Raw genomic sequence first — 17,787 nt, forward strand, 5'->3', positions numbered from 1 at the left:
AAAGATCTTTTTAGCTTGGAGAGTGCTTATTTTTTTGACGAATTAATTTATTTTAAAACATAATAAAATGTTTTGCTTTTGTATACTTTATCCCAAATAAATATTTTCTTTGGACATGTTCAATCTTTTATTATTTATTGGGTGCTTTCTATTATTGCTACATCCTGGCCAAGGTATTGAGAGGGAACCTTTTATTGTCCTCTTTGTCCCTATCTGTATATATAGTAATTCCCCCTTATCTGAGACAGATACTTTACAAGACCCCGCCGCCCAGCCCAGTGGATGAGACTGGAGATAGTACCAAACTCTGTATATACTATGTTTTTCCTACACATATATAACTATCATAAAGTTTAATTTATAAAGTAGGCACAGTAAGAGATTAACACCAATAACTAATAATAAAATAGAACAATTATAACGATATACTGTAATAAAAGTTATGTGAATGTGGTCTCTCTTTCTCAAAGTATCTTATGGTACTGAACTCATGCTTGTACTTCCTATGATCTGTCTGATAACCAAGATACCTAGCAAGTGACTATTGGGTGGGTATATACAGGGTGCAGATGCTGGACAAATGAAGGGTGATTCACATCCCGGGCCAGACGGGTTGGGATGGCGTGAAACTTCATCACACTAATCAGAATGGTGTGCAATTTAAAACTTGTGAGTTGTTTATTTCTGGAATTTTCCATTTAATATTTTCAGACCACAGTTGCCCACAGGTAACTGAAACTATGGAAAGTAAAATCACGAATAAGGGGCTACTACTGTACCTCTCTTCCTGGTAATATGTTCATGCTGCCAGGATGCACATAGCCATGTATGAAGAAATATAATTTTTTAGAGAAACCTCCCTTTAAGCAGAAGGTCTCAATCCTATTTCATGGAGAAAAGACCTACCTTTATACCAGGACTCTCAACCTTCTACATCTAATCTTTAGATTCTTCTGCATGCCTGTCTATCATTTTAATCTTCTCTCCTCTCATAAGTCTGTCTCATGTATAAGGTGAATCCTTCCATATAGTCTCTGGATCCCATCACCTCTTTTGCCCTCTGAGATACCACTCATGGCTTTCTTTGTCCCATATTTTCAGTCTCTTCCTTTTCGCTGGATCCTTTCTATTGGTATTTAAACATAGTCAAATCTCGCAGCTGTTCAACAACAACAAAAACAGTAGGAGCAGCATCAGCAAGCATATGCATGAAACCCAAACTCCAAACCCTCAGACCCTTCCCTTAACCCTACATCTCCTTCTCTCCTATCTTTGCTTTTTCTCTTTCATAGACAAACTCAATTAATTTGAGCAGACTTGCTGTCTTCGCTTCCCATACACTCTTCATCCCACTAGTTTGGCTTCTGTCCTCATCCCTCTTTTTCTTCCAGCTTTCTCAGTCTTATTGAATGGTGGTGGTTGCCCATACCTTTCTGAAGCCTAGGAATGAATCTGACTCTACTTTCCTCACTTTCCCACATGAAATGAATTACCTGTTTCCATTGGTTTGTTCACTAAATCTCTCCTTTGAGTCCACCCACTTCTTTCCCTCCCCATTGCCCCTCCCTAATTTGGGAAGATATAATTGATTTTTCTCTGCGAACGTGATGGGCCAGCCAATGCATGTTGCTACATGGTGAGGTCCTAAAGACTTCGGGCCAGGCACGGTGGCTCATGCCTGTAATCCCAGTACTTTGGGAGGCTGAGGCGGGTGGATCATCTGAGCTCAGGGGTTAAAGACCAGCCTGGGCAATATGGTGAAATCCTGTCTCTACTAAAAATACACAAAAGTTAGCTGGCATGGTGGTGCATTTCTGTGATCCCAGCTGCTTGGGAGGCTGAGGCAGGAGAATCGCTTGAACCTGGAAGGTGGAGGCTGCAGTGAGTAGTGAGCCGAGATCGCGCCACTGCACTCCAGCCTGGACCACAGAGTCAGACTCCGTCTCAAAAAAAAAAAAAAAAAAAAAAAAAAGACTTAGGCATGCCAATAGGCAAAAGATCTAGTTGCTGGAGATTTCCTTGTCATTTTAATATCCTCCTGATGTGGGTCTTCTGTTTGAAATGGTGACTTCTGCATGTCTCAGTTGATTCCCTTTTACTCCCTGGCATTTCCCTCTGATTTTGGGAGGACTCCTCTGTTTCTACTAGAGGCTCTGAGCTCTCTACTGTTATTTTAGTTCTTTGGTCAGGTCCTGGCTTTGGTCCTCATTAGCTGTATGAGCTTGAGCAGATCATAGACTCCTTGATCCTTAGTTTCCTTATCTGTCAAATAAATGGTTTCCCCTGGTCCAGTGGGTCCCAGCCCTGACTGCACATTAGAATTACCTGGGGAACTTTTTAAACCCTCCCAGTGCCCAGGCTGGACCTCAGAACAATGATACTAGCATCCTGATGCCCAGGTCTCAGGATTTTTTATTTTATTTAGAAATTTTTTTGTCAGTATATATATATTTTTTTCATTTGAGATAGAGTCTCGCTCTGTCACCCAGACTGGAGTGCAGTGGTGTGATCTCAGCTCACTGCAACCTCCGCCTCCCAGATTCCAGCGATTCTCCTGCCTCAGCCTCCCAAGTAGCTGGAATTACAGGTGCCTGCCACTACACCCAGCTATTTTTTTGTATTTTTAGTAGAAACAGGGTTTCACCATGTTGGCCAGGCTGGTCTTGAACTCCTGACCTCAAGTGATTCGCCCACCTTGGCCTCCCAAAGTGCTGGGATCACAGGCGTCAGTGACTACGCCCAGCTGTCGGTATTTTTTTAAAGTTCCTCCAAAGATTCTAATGGGCAGACAAAGTTAAGAACCACTGACTTAATGAGTTTTAAAGGACCTTTTGCTCTTTGCTCTTCTAACAGTTTGTGTTTTATCCCAAGTTGAAGTTTCTCTTCTTTTAATGTTTTTGCCAAGTTGGGAAGAAATAGCTGTGAAGCTCCTCCGACCCCCTTCCATCTGCTGTTTGTTCTTATTTACATATGATGGAACCCAGCCCACTGATTTATAGCTCTGGTTCCCTCACAACTGTTATTGAACTGAAAACATAGCTGAAAACTTATTAAACAGAAAAACATTATTTTAAGCTTAGTGCTGACTATTATAGAACCAAGGAAACATTTCAACGTCTTTTCTTCCAGAATTAATGTTAACAATTGATTTACAACACCATACTCTCAAATGGAAAAGTTCATTCTGGGGCCAAACCCAGTATTTTTTCTTTCTTGGGTGTCCCGTTGAGAAAGCCAAAGCGTCTCTGCAGGACAACTGGATTTTGAGGGGTTCGTATCCATGAACAGGCAGGGCCTCCTCACATTGCTGCAGGTGGCCTCTAATGTGACATGTCAGCAGCTCCTTGCCTCCAGTCCTCTGTTTTGGTCCACAGACACTGGCAGCAAAGTCAGGCACACACATCCTCACTATGAGTGTGGCCTCACTGTTCAAATGCTTTGCAATAGGTCTTTCAGAAGACCACCTTTCTGTAGCAGTCCCCTTTAGGCCTACCATCTTATTTCATTATTTTTTTAGAGACAAGGTCTCACTCTGTCACCCAGGCTGAAGTATAGTAGTGCAGTCATAGCTCACTGCAGCCTCAAACTCCTGAGCTCAAGTGATCTTCCTGCCTCAGCCTCCTGAGTTGCTAGGACTACAGGTGCAGGCGCCACCATGCCCAGCTTTTTAAAAATAATTTTGTTTTTATAGAGATGAGGTCTTCTTGTGTTGCCCAGGCTGGTCTCAAACTCCTGGCCTCAAGTAATCCTCCCACTTCGGCCTCCCAAAGTCCTGAGATTATAGGGGTGAGCCACTGCCCCTGGCCTATACCTACCCTTTTAAATTTGAAATAACAAGACTTTTCTGAGCTGCCAAGGACTAGAGAGGAGAGTAGGAAGATGATATAGCACAGCCGAACATTTATTTTAACCCACGGAACTAAATTTGGAAAGAACTGGGGTCCTGACATAAGTGTGATTCATATTGGTGAAGTGTCCTTTGGGGTGCTAACTCTCCCTGCCCATTTCTCTGTGTTAACAGTTATCTCTTTCAACTGTTTGCTTTCTTCTGCAATACCTATCTGAAATGCACAGCCCATGCCTTTGCCTTTCTCTCTCAGTCCTTTATTAAATGATTAAAATTAGTTGGTACTTTGATAAGGATGAACCAGTTTAGTAGCTACAGACAGGTAAGTTATTGGTTTGTCATAATCTATGGTGAATTCCCGTCCCTGTATACCTGTATAATTCATTTTATGGCTGGGCCATCACATTATTCTCATGGAAAGAAATGGTTATCATCTTATTTTTTTTTTTGGAGACAGGGTCTTGCTTTGTTGCCCAGGCTGGAGTACAGTGGTGCAGTCATGGCTCACTACAACCTCTACCTCTTGGGCTCAAGCAATCCTCCCACCTCAGCTTCCTGAGTGACTGAGACTACAGGCATTTGCCACTACACCTAGCTAATTTTTATATTTTTTGTAGAGATGGGGTTTTGCCATGTTGCCCATGTTGGTCTTGAACCCCTGGGCCCAAGTGATCTGTTCACCTCAGCCTCAAAGTCCTGTGATTACAGGCATGAGCCACCATGCCCAGCTAATTTTTATATTTTTGGTAGAGATGGGGTTTCACCATGTTGCCCGTGCTGGTCTCGAACTCCTGGGCTCAAGTGATCCACCTGCCTCGGCCTCCCAAAGTGTTGGGATTACAGGCATGAGCCACCGTGCTGGGCCTGGTTAGTTATATTTTAGTGGTGGAAAAAAGGGAATTTTCCTGGAAAAAGAAGTGTTACCAGAGCATGGAGTCAAGCTGAAGGAACCCCTTACTTACCATGTTGAGTATTGAGTCATTTCTCATGCAAGCCAATTTTGTTCCAGAAAACCTCAACTGAAACTTCTTGACTTTGACGTTCCCTCTTTGGGTATTTTCTTGTAGATGGAGGAATTGATTGAGGGCGTTCGCTGGGCCTTTATTGACATGCTAGAGAAAGAAAATGAGTGGATGGATGCAGGAACGAAAAGGAAAGCCAAAGAAAAGGTAAGGATTCCTTTTGATGAAAACAATAAGACTTCTGGTTTAATGGATTTTCATGCTTGACATTGACTGTATAGTTGGTTTTTATATTGACTGAACTGTTGACTCTGACCCCAGAGTTAGCTGTCTACTTTTGGATGAATACATAGATTTTTTTTTTTTCACCAGGAGGTAAGAGAAAATAATACCGGAATTTTTTGAACTGCATTTTCAAATACCTTGTAATTCTGTCTTTCCTTTCTCCTAATTGCCGTCTGTAAGAGGCACATGGCTTGCTGCCTGCTGAATTGTGTCATAAACCATCACTGGATATGGCAGAATGCAGAGCAGTGGGGAGTCACAGGGAGCAGCTGGAAGAAGAGCCCCTAAGACACCAAGAAGAAGAAAACCCATATTGGCCACATGTCCTTCTGCTCTGTGCATGATGCGTGCAAATGTCCTGGGGCAAATCCTTTCCTGTAACCAAGCATATCTCCTCCCTGACCCATCATTTGGCACAAATGACCCAAATAGTATACTTCTACACTGCAGACCAGTGTTCTACCATTGCTTAGGACTACAAAAGTATTTCCTAATAGAAGTGGACACTTGCTGGGCCTTGTAAAATTTTCTGATACTGTGCGACACAATAAGGGAATAAAGGAGAAAAGTATTGACAGCCATGCTATTTAAAAGTAGAAAATGGGCTGGACGTACTGGCTCATGCCTGTAATCCCAGGACTGGGAGGCTGAGGCAGGTGGATCACTTGAGGTCAGGAGTTTGAGACCAGTCTGTCCAACATGGCGAAACCCCATCTCTACTAAATATACAAAAAATTAGTTGGGTGTGGTGGCATGCGTCTGTAGTCCCAGCTACTTGGGAGGCTGAGGCAGGAGAATTGCTTGAGGCTGGCAGGCAGAGGTTGCAGCGAGTTGAGATCGTGCCACTGCACTCCAGCCTGGGTGACAGAGTGAGACTCCGTCTCTGAATAAATGAATGAATGGGACGCATTTTGAATTCGAGAGATTCTGATAGAGCTGGAATTCAAGTGGGTAGAGCACACCTGCTAGACTCTTGATGGATGCTACTCTGCAGCTGAGAGATTCTGAAATGAGGAGCGTTTCTTGTATCTAGAGGTATTTTTGAAAGCTACCTGAGTATAGCAATCACCTGGGTTGCCTGGACGCTCTGGCTTTCTGGGCCCCTTCCCAGCAAGGCCTGGGTTAATGGATCATGGATGCAGGCTGAACATCTGTCAGTTTAGCCAGTCTCCAGGTGATTGTTATCACTAGGCAGGTCTGGGGAAACACTGCTTGGAGTCATATTGAGTCATACTGAGCACAAATACTTTTGCCTTATGGTCAAGAAACAAAGGGGACAGTATTCTGGGAATGCTTAACCTTGTTGAAAAGAGAACACGGAGAGGTTTAGCAAGGATATTTTCTAGTGCTTTAAACTCATGGTACTGAAGATGGATAAACATTGCCATAGATACTTTTGTCAATAGATGTGAAAAGGCTGTTTGCTCAGTGTTTATAATGAAGGAAGAACTGGAATGGTAGGTGGCAAGGCAGTGTTGGAGGAAGACAAAGGGTAGTTTTGATTTTTTGTTTCCCCTTCAAAAATCTGTCAAAGCTATCTTCAGTCACATAAGGCACAAGCTGATGAAGGCAAGAGCACATGGGCTGTGATGGGAAACTCTCCAGATAGTAGACAACTTTCAACACCAACATATTGTTGTTTTATGAAGGCTTCATTTATTTGCTGAGCTAGCTGGTTACCACAAGCTAGCTGTGGAACAGGATGTGTCTTGCCCTGGGCAGTTGAGCGCTTAGTGTATTAAGGGCTCTTTATCCTCGCCTGACCTCACATGGACTGAATAGGTGCTTGCATGAATTAGTACAGGACCACCAGGGTGGAGGGTGGGGTGGAGTGTATGTGTATGTATGCGTGTTGGGGGTAATGTGTTATGAATAGCTGGATGCCAGGGGAATGTTCTGGGAAGTCAGTTCTTTGAGCAGTATGGACTGCAGTTGCCTCAGGGAGTTCTGAGTTGCATAAGGGAGTGGGTGCCTCACAGTTGGCCCTTCTCGGCAAGTGGCCCATGGGTCCTTCTTGAAGCAGGACTATTCTCAGTTCTTCTAATATTAGACATGTTCCTGTTTGCCTCCCGAGTTGCTCTCCAGTCCCCTATTTTATTTCAATGAGAGCTGTCAGTTTTTCTTCTGAAAGCGCTCTTTGAACACTCTACTTTCTTTGAGTTGAGTTCAACCTGCTAGGAACTCTGCTAGTTCCACAGCAGGTACAAATATCAAAGGCAAATTGGATCTCACAAAGTTCCCTGACTATATCTTGCATTTCAGAGTTCAGAGAAGTTTATTTAATGAAATGCAAGAAAGATGGATGTTGTCGAAGCAATTTCAGCAGTTCTCTGAAGTAGGTCCTTCCCGGGACCCCCAGAAGATATAATTTTTTTTTTTTTTTTTTTCAAAATTGAATGAACATGCAGTTCTGAAAATGACCTCTGGGCGGAGCTCGTGGTGCTCACAAAGAACACTTGCGGCATTGCAAGCTTTTATGCAGCTTTCTACTCCGGGGTTGTTTTTGAAAAAAAATTTTTTTCTTGCCCTTTTTCTCTGCTGTCCTCGATTTGATTGCCTTTTAATAGTCAACAATAAAGGAGAGACTCTGCCTAATAATTCCTTGAATCTTAGATGGAAATCTCTCACTATCTTAGGGCTTTGTCTTTCTGATACTGAGTAGCCCCTGCATTAAGAAAGGATTTGCCTGCATTTGAAGTGGAGGTGAATAACTCGCCTGCTCTTCCTGGTATGACTTGGCACTGTTCTTTGGGCATGTGTTGTATGCAGTATATCACCCAGGCGGAAGATTTCTCATCAATAATAGTGCCCACACTGGGCCAATGCTGAGTCACTTGGCAACCCATTGGGAAAGCTGGAAAAATGTTCTGATTTGTGAAAGGGAGAAGCTTTTCTTTCTTTCACCATGAAGCTCTGGACCGCGGCTAATTGCAGAGCCTCCTAAGAAGTGTTAACCTCAGCATTCCATAGTGACCGACCTCCTGAACCGGGCAGGTACAGAAAGCTGCAGTGCTCTGAGGCCTAATACCTTGGCTTTTGTAGCAGTGACCTCGTCTCAAAATGGAAGTGTGTGGATGTGGCTTTGTCGTACTCTTTGCTAGGGGTGAGCACTGTAAAAGATAAATGAGGACGCCTCTGCTCCCGTGAAGGGTAAATTTGTTATCTGTGTCTCCCTGCCTTGTCCTGCTCATCTCTTAAGAGGTCACGAGTGGTTTTTGTATAGTGAAACTGATGGTGTAGGTTTCAAGTGGAAATTCAGTATTGTGAAATAAGCACCCCCTGTTCCCTGCAAGCATGTGCTCTTATTGTAAATAAGCAGCACAGGACAGGGCATCTGTTATTTTTCTGGTGACCACAGCTGTTGAATGAGTGTCAGGTGATAAAATAATGATTTTAGGGGTGTCTCCTGGAGGATTTGCCCTTGCCGGAGTAGAAGAGGAGGATCTCAAGGTCGCTACATCAGGATTCTGACTGAGGCCTGGCAGGAAAGCGTCAGATCAGGAGGAGCAACTTCCTGAGCTTGGCTTATCTCCAGCTGGATTTGACTCTATAACCAAAAGCTGGATCCCTTCGGGATTATTTGTTTCTTTGTGCTCTTTGCCCCGGGACCTAAGTTTGTCAGGTCACATCCAAAGAAAAATAGCAGGATGGGACTCACAGGGAGGTGGCATCCTAACGATGCTGTGAGGGAGTGGCCTTAACCTTGGCCACAGCAGGTGCAGAGAAGTCGGCTGCATGGTCCTAAGTTTATTGGCATTTAACTCCCACACACAGGCTTTGAGTGAGGTGGGGAGAGTTTTCTTGCAGAGGGCAAAACAGAGGTGTAGCTCGCTTCTTTGGCTTTGTTTCTAAGCTCTACCAGGCCTAGGTACTGGATTTCTCCCAGGTATATCCCGAGCCTGGTGGTTCTCAAGGTGTGATTCCAGACCAGTAGCAGCAGTGGTCCCTGGCAACTCATTAGAGATGCACATTTTTGCATCCCTACCTGCTGAGCTCTGGGAGTAGGGCTCAGTGTCTTGTGTTTTACCTGGTGATTCTGCTGCATGAAAAAGGTTGGGAACCCCTGCCTTGTCCTTACCACTTCACAGCACACCTGCCTGACTTCCAACTGCAGCCACCTGCATTTTGGCTAAGAGCATTCTCTCCCTGCTACAGCCTGCTTTGCTACTCATAAAGAGGGCCCAAAGGATGGGGAATGGCCACACCTTCCTCAGAAGTCCTCACCCAACAGTTGATGGGAGTTGTTCTGTGTGGCCCCCGCTCCCTCATCCCTCTAGTGCATGTTCCACACGGGCTCTGGGAGCTTTTCCAGTGAGCTAGAGCTCTTATACTAGCTAAGATACTCGTTGCTGACTGCCTTTCTTTCTCTACATATTTCCTCTTTCTCCTACCAGTGTTTCTTTTGCTGCCCAAATGAACTGCTCGCACTTGAATCCTTGTCTTAGAGTCTGTTTCTGGGGGATTCCCAACTAGGACACAGCCCCTGGGGGTATACGTTTTCCTAATGCTTCCTTGCCTGTAAGGCAACAGCAAATTTCACCGAGTCTGGTTACTAGCACCGCTTCAGCAGGCTCAATGCCACAAACATTTCTAGCACACCAACAGCATGCCAGGTGCCAAGCCAGGATTTGGACTCAGAGATGAGCAGCCGCAGTCCCTTTTCTGCGGGGGCCTTCAGGCTCCCAGGAGAGCACAGGAGGCCACGGATGCAGGGCTGACCTAGAGAAGTATTAGGTAATGTGATGGAGATGCAAAGTGGTCCTGGGAGTCTAGGGGAGGAGGCTTTTGCTGAGCCCAAACATGACATGTGAGGGCGCCTTACTTGGGAAGTACCTACTCTGCCCCTTTTTCTCTTCCTCTGTGTTGTTCCCACACCCTATCTTGCAGCCTTGTGGCAAGTCTTCCTCTTCCTTCCTTACTAATCCCAACTCCGCATCTGGCTGTCACTTCCTCTTGGTACCTTCACTCCTGCTTCACCTCACTGTGCATTTTAAATTGTTTTGTAGGAGAAAACAAAGGGAAGGGCTTTCATCAAACTGCCTTCTGACCTTTCCAGTTACAGATTCTAGCATATTTGCATAACCACTCAAGAATGCAGTCACCCTGCATCTGGCATCCACTCCAGGGCTCACCAGGGACAGTGACTGGTAGACCAACGTGGAAACTGAGGGCTGTGGCTCCCTGCCATGTGCCACCTTCCCGAGCTTGTCCCTTCTCTCTGGCTTCATGTCTCTCAGTCTCTCTCACACACATGCAGGCCAAGATGGCGGCCTTCATACTTGTATCTCTTTCCTCTCACTGGCCTCAACAGGAAGTACAGTATAGAGGTCAGGAGAATAGACAGGTGAGAGACTGCCTAGTTTCCAGGCCAACTTCTACACCTTATTGGCTGTATGACCCTTGGGAAATTACTTAACTTCTTCCACCCTCAGTTTTCACGTCCGTAAACTGGGGAGATTGGTCCCTATCTCAGAAGATTTGTTATGAGGATTAAAAGAGCCAGTATGCCTAAAGTACTTAGAAGAATGCCTGGAGCGTGAGAAAGGCTCCCCAAGTTGTCAGCCATTTGGTCCAAACGGCTGTGCCTCTGGGAGGGGAGGATTTGGCTGGACCAGATGGTGAGAGGAGGGATATTTGTGAGCAGCCCCTGCTGAGAGGGTGTTGGAGGGGATGCATTGCTTTTCTCTGGATTTTGGATTTTGTGGTTTTGAACAAATTCAGTATTGCCATTGTGATATTTTAAACACAAAAGTAAATATCTGGTATAAGTGGGAGTTTGATGCATATATTTATTTATTTTTTCGAGTTAAAGTCTTGCTCTGTTGCCCAGGCTGGAGTGCAGTGTTACAGTCGTAGCTCACTGCAGCCTTAAACTCCTGGGCTCAAGCGATCCACTCACCTTAGCCTCCTGAGTATCTGTAACTATAGGTGTGTGCCCCCACATCAAGCTTAGTGGCTTCTTTTAATTTTTTTTGTAGAGATGGGATCTCATTATGTTGCCCAGGCTGGTCTCAAACTCTTGGCCTCAACTGATCTGCCAGCTACAGCCTCCTCAAGTGCTGGGATTACAGTGTGAGCCACTGCCACACCCAGCCAGCATATATTTATTAAAGGCATAGTACATGTGATATCTTATCGGAGTGAGTTTCCATGCTCTAGAGCCTCATGTAAATGTCATTTAAGGGGATGCTTTAGGTCATTCATTCTCGCACTTGAGCACGCATCAGTACCATCTGAAGGGCTTGTTAAAACAGCAATTGCCAGCCCCGCCCCTATAATTTCTGATTCAGTAGGGCTGAGGTGAGCCTGGATATTTGCATTTCTGACAAGTTCTCAGGCGATTCTGATGCTTCTGGTCTGGGGCCTGTGCTTTGAGAGCTCTAGGTGATTACAAGTGAATATTTCCTTATGCCAAGTCTGTGTTAATAGAAGGGTATAATGTTCGTTTAGTTATTGTCTTACCTCTCACTGGAGTCCCCTTTTTACCATTTCTCACAGGTGGGTCCCCTGAGTGAGTATTAGGACACCCAGAATCCAGCCAGGCCACCTACTCTACCATTGCTGTCTCTGCTAAAGAGCCCTTCTTGAGAGAGATCCAAAGGCTCTTTCTTGGTCATTTCTGCCCCTTGACTCCACATCTGTCCCCAGGATCTACCCAGGTTAAGTCTTCCACATAAAAGCCCTTCCAACGTTTGAAGATGTTTAAATGTTTTCTTTTTTTCTTTATTTTATTTTATTTATTTTTTTTCAAGACAGTCTTGCTCTGTGGCCCAGGCTAGAGTGCAGTGGTGCAATCTTGGCTCACTGCAACCCCTGTCTCCTGGGTTCAAGCGATTCTCCTGTCTCAGCCTCCCGAGTAGCTGGGACCACAGGTGTGCGCCACCGTGCCCAGCTAATTTTTGTGTTTTTAGTAGAGATGGGGTTTTGCTCTGTTGGCCAGGTTGGTCTTGAGTTCCTGACCTCAAGTAATCCACCTGCCTCAGCCTCCCAAAGTGCTGGGATTACAGGTGTGAGCCACCGCGCCCAGCTGTTTTTTCTATTTCAGATACAACACCTTTAGTGTTTCTCATATTAAATTAACCAACATTACAGTCAGACTGGATGTTCTAAATGCTTCACAAATATTAGCTGCCTCAATGCCATAATATCTGTATGAGGTAGGTACTTTTTTTTTTTTTTTTTTTTTTTTTTTAATACAGATGAGGAAACTGAAGCACAGAGAGGGTGAGCAAACTTAACCAAAGTCACACAGCTAGTAGGTAGAAGAGCTGGGATTCCCTCCCTAGCGGTCTGGTTTCACAGTCTGTGCTTTTATCTGCAGTGCCAGTGGGTCTCAAAGTGTGGTCTCCAGCCCAGAAGCATCGCCATCACCTAGGACTAGCTAAAAATGCAGATTTTTGGCTGTATCCCACATCTATAGAATCAGTAACTCTGGAAGAGGCCCCAGGAATCTGTACTTTAATAAGTCCTGCTGGTGATTCTGATGCAGCCCAAGTATGAGAACCACTGCTCTAAGGTATGGTTCTGATACCTCATCCTGCTGGCTGCTCTCCAGTTTTCAATATCTTTTTTAGAAGCTTAAGTTCAAGGTTGTACACAATATTCTGGGTATAGTGTAACTCACACAGCACAATGGGAAATTATTACTGCCTTTGTCTTGCATACGAATTATATTAAGAAATCCAAAGTTTATATTATGGCTATCTTTTCCCCTCAGCCATTCACTGTTGGCTCATAATGAATTTCTAGTCAGTTAATTTCTAGGTCTTTTTTCCCCCTCATAGGAGCTGTTGTTAAGCCCTGTTGCTGTAGTCCTAAACTTGACAAACAAACAAACAAACAAAAAAAACTCCTCATCCCTGAACTTCACAGTTATTCTTATTAAAATCCATTTAGTTGTTTTGGTTCATGGCTCTGGCTTTCAAAAAATATATTTCTGGACCTCCTACATGTTTATTATTGTTTTAAAAATCTATACTCATTTAAAAAATCTGGAAAATAAAGTGCAACAGTAGAAAGACAAAAAAAATTCTAGTTCCATTACCCAGACATAACTGCTGCTAACATGTTGATGTATTACCTTGACTTTTTTCCCATACATAGGCTTTGAAAGGCGTTCTTGAACAATGATGTTTATAAAAATTTGAGTTCTTCTTTTTTCTCTTAACATTTATTATAAGCATTTCTTGTATTATTGCATATTCACTATTGGTTGGGCGCAGTGGCCCACACTTGTAATCCCAGCACTTTGGGAGGCCAAGGTGGGTGGATCACTTGAGGTCAGGAGTTTAAGACCAGCCTGGGCAACATGGTGAAACCCCGTCTCTACTGAAAACACAAAAAATTAGCTGGGTGTGGTGGCGGGCGCCTGTAATCCCAGCTACTTGGGAGGCTGAAGCAGGAGAATCACTTGAACCTGGGAGGCGGAGGGTGCAGTGAGCTGAGATTATGCCGCTGTACTCCAACCTGGGCGACAGAGTGAGATTCTATCTCAAAAAACAAAACAAACAAACAAACAAACAAACAATATTCACTATTATTACATATTCTTCTAGTGGTGGCACAGGAGATACTACTTAAACATTTCTCCTTAGTTGCATATTTAGGTTGTGTTGTTATAGCTATTACTATGATTAACATCTTTTTCATAATGCCTTCTCCCTAAATTTAGGACTAATTCCTTAGAATGGCATCTCAGACAACCTTTAAAAATGTCTCCTGTTTCATTCAGTGTATCAACTGCTGTTTCTATCTGTATATCATTCATAACTTGATAAGTTTGTTATTTTACTATTAAAGTTCTAGGGTACATGTGCACAACGAGCAGGTTTGTTACATATGTATACATGTGCCATGTTGGTGTGCTGCACCCATTAACTCGTCATTTACATTAGGTATATCTCCTAATGCTATCCCTCCCCACTCCCCCCTCCCCACAATAGGCCCCGGTGTGTGATGTTCCCCTTCCTGTGTCCAAGTGATCTCATTGTTCAGTTCCCACCTATGAGTGAGAACATGCGGTGTTTGGTTTTCCGTTCTTGTGATAGTTTGCTGAGAATGATGGTTTCCAACTGCATCCATGTCCCTACAAAGGACATGAACTCATCCTTTTTTATGGCTGCATAGTATTCCATGGTGTATATGTGCCACATTTGCTTAATCCACAATAGCAAAGACTTGGAATCAACCCAAATGTCCATCAGTGACAGACTGGATTAAGATAAGTTTGTTTTTTAGTTTTATTATTTTGGGGGAATTACTAATGGACATTCTCAAATAAAGGGAACTGGAATCAGCCAATTTGCTTATCCTTTGGAGATACCCTTCCAGGTTTATCTATTGAACAGAAATATTCAGGGAGAAACTTCTAAGCAGTGAGTCTTTTGTTAAGTGCCAGTCAGTTCACTTGACTAATAGATTTTTGGTCTAGTTGTTCTACTTTGGATAAACTCCATGGAACTATGATTTAAATTCTCCATTTTGCCTGCAAGGAGACCATGAGATATTTAGCAATGCCTTGATATCATCCGGTTATACTGTATTTAGGGCATTCCTTAATTTACCAATGTGTTGTTCTGTTTAAAATGTAGAAACCTGGCCGGGCGCGGTGGCTCAAGCCTCTGTAATCTCAGCACTTTGGGAGGCCGAGACGGGCGGATCACGAGGTCAGGAGATCGAGACCATCCTGGCTAACACGGTGAAACCCCGTCTCTACTAAAAAAAATACAAAAAACTAGCCAGGCGAGGTGGCGGGCGCCTGTAGTCCCAGCTACTCGGGAGGCTGAGGCAGGAGAATGGCGTGAACCCAGGAGGCGGAGCTTGCAGTGAACTGAGATCCGGCCACTGCACTCCAGCCTGGGCGACAGAGCCAGACTCCGTCTCAAAAAAAAAAAAAAAAAAAAAAAAAAGTAGAAACCTGAGGAAATGAACAAAGCTTCACTGGGTTCTCATTTTTCTGAAGTCCCATGTTACCTAAGTGCAGATTATATCATTCTGTGAAAACAGCCAGCTGTTCAGACAACCAAATCAGAAATCTCAGTCTTTCCTTTTAGCCAACTTGTAAGCACAAATCCTGTTGCTTCTTTCTACCAGCTCTCAAATTTATACCATTTCTGTTTTAGTTATTCCCCCCACCCCCGCTCTTAGCTTCTCATCCTTAAACATTTTTTTTTTAAATTGAGGTAAAATTCACCTAGTGTAAAACTAACCATTTTAAAGTGAACAATTCTCAATTAGATAGAAGAAATAAGCTCTAAGGCTCAATAGCAGATTAAGTAACTACAGTTAGCAACAGTATATTGTATATTCCAAAGCGGCTAGACGAAAGGACTTGAAATGTTACCAACACATAGAAATAATGAATATTCAAAGTGATGGGCACTCCAAATACCCTGATTTGATCATTACACATTCTATGCAGGAAAAATATACTCACATGTACCCATACATATGTACAAATATTATGTATCAAAGAAAAAAAATAAAGTGAGCAATTCAGTGGCACTTAGAACATTCATGGTGTTGTGTGATCACCACCTCTATCCAGTTCCAAAACATTTCATCACTCCCAAAGGAAACTTTGTACCCCTTAAGCAGTCACTCCCCATTTCCCACTCGCCCAGCGCCTAACGACTACCAATCTGTTTTTTGTTTCTATGGATTCATGTACTTTGGATATTTCCTATGAATGAGATCACGCAACAAGGTGATTTTTGTGACTGGCTTCTTTCACTTAGCATTGTTTTCAAGACTCATCCACTTTGTAGCATATATCTTCTCATTCTGTTTAATCAGCATCCCCATTGATAGTCTTGGAAAAAGAATAGCAAAATAAACCCTTGTAGCATTTCTGATAGTGAGATCTTTCCTGTCTTCTCTGAACTTTTTGCAGTAGCATCGTAGTGTTTATTCATAGCTGAAAAACTATAACCCAGATATGTATTACTGAATTGAAGCAACCCCTGTAAGGGAAATAAGTATGTCCGACTGCTTTATTTTTGTATTTTCAGAACCTAATGTAGATGTGATGCTCCATTCTTTGACTACTGGGCAGACCTTAGTAAGAACCATGGCTTTACCAAGCACTAGCTATGGGACCTCAGGCAAGATGGACAGTTTTGGGGGCCTCAGTTTCCGCACTCATGAAATGGGAACAAATACTTTCATCCCTATTTTTACTGAGTGGAAAAATTAAACAATATATGTGCAGTGGCTAGCACAGAGTAAGTGCTCAGTATTAGTAAGATGACATGTTCATTTTTTTCCAAGTTTCCTCTTACTGCCTCCCTCACTAAATAACATGCTCCATTATAGTCTCTTTAAATTGAGAATGAAAAAGTGATGCCAATTACATTGTTTTCTTTGGGGCAGAAGTACAAAATAGAATTTTATTAACCTTTACTCTAATATTTAAAAAAATTTTATGGAAATTTAAAAATGTACACAAAAATGTACATAACTAATCCCCATATACTTATCACCCAGACTCAACAGTTAGTAATATTTTATCATGCTGATTTCATCTACTCCCCTACTTGTTTTTATGCTTGAGAATTTTAAAGCTAATTCCATCTATGAAATCATTTTACTGTGATTCCATCTCTGACACCATTTTATTATGAATATTTCATTGTGTATCTCCAACAGATAAGGAATTTTAAAAACCTAACTATAATACCATTAACATACTTGACAATATTAACAATAATTCCTTATTAGTATCCTGTCTGTGTGCACTTTTCTATAATTATCTCAAAATTGTTTGCTTCTGTTTTTTTTTGAAAAAAAAAAAAAAAAGTTGATTTGAATCAGTATCCAGACAAGGTCTATGTACTGCAGTTAATAGATACATCTTTTAAAGCTTTTTAAATTTTAAGAGTACCCCCTCTCCATCAATGAAATTTATTTATGAAAGTAATTGGGTCATTTGGTAGAATTTTCAACAATCTTGTTTTGCTGGTTATTTCCTAATGTTGTCTTTTAACATGTTGTTCTCTCTCTTACATTTTCTGTAATTGGTAGTTCCATCTAGAGGTTTGATTAGATTCAGGTTCAATTTTCTTTGGGCAAGAAGACTTCATAGGCAGTGCTGTGAGCTTCCTGTTGCATCTATCAAGAGGCTCACAATCCCACGTTGTCCCACTTCCAAAGTGAAGGGCGAACTGTGTGTTCAGGTGTTGTCAGTCTGATCCTTTCATTTGAACTTTCTTAGCAACCCTCATGCAGCCATCCTGTGTCTTGACTGTACATTAGAATCACCTGCGTAGCTTTTTAAATGTCCTGAGGTTCAAGCCACACCCCATATGAAGATCAGACTCTTTGGGAGTAGGACACAGGCATTTTCTAAAGTTTCCCAGGAGGGACCCAGCGCAGAGGCTCATGCCTGTAATCCCAGCACTTTGGGAGGCCAAGGTGGGTAGATCACTTGAGGTCAGGAGTTCGAGACCAGCCTGGCTGACATGGTGAAACCCCATCTCTACTAAAGGTACAAAAATTATCCAGGCGTGGTGGCATGCGCCTGTAATTCCAGCTACCTGGGAGGCTAAGACAGGAGAATCACTTGAATCCAGGAGGTGGAGGTTGCAGTGAGCCAAGATCATGCCACTGTACTCTAGCCTGGGTGATAGAGCAAGACTCTGTCTCAAAAAAGAAAAACGTTACCCAGGAGGTACAAATGTGCAGCCAGGGTTGAAA

General features: G+C 43.0%; 1 protein-coding gene across 2 annotated transcripts in view; it reads left to right on the plus strand.

The window, feature by feature from the left end:
* The window catches only part of PHEX (phosphate regulating endopeptidase homolog X-linked), a 227,529-nt gene that overhangs the window by 101,140 nt on the left and 108,602 nt on the right, over window positions 1–17,787 (plus strand). For both annotated transcript variants that reach the window (XM_010381555.2, XM_010381563.2), the window contains exon 12: window positions 4,915–5,016. In XM_010381555.2, the coding sequence (XP_010379857.1) occupies window positions 4,915–5,016 (102 nt within the window). The remainder of the gene's footprint in view (window positions 1–4,914; window positions 5,017–17,787) is intronic.

Source organism: Rhinopithecus roxellana, chromosome 7 (assembly GCF_007565055.1).
Source record: "Rhinopithecus roxellana isolate Shanxi Qingling chromosome 7, ASM756505v1, whole genome shotgun sequence".
Taxonomy (NCBI): Eukaryota; Metazoa; Chordata; class Mammalia; order Primates; family Cercopithecidae; genus Rhinopithecus; species Rhinopithecus roxellana.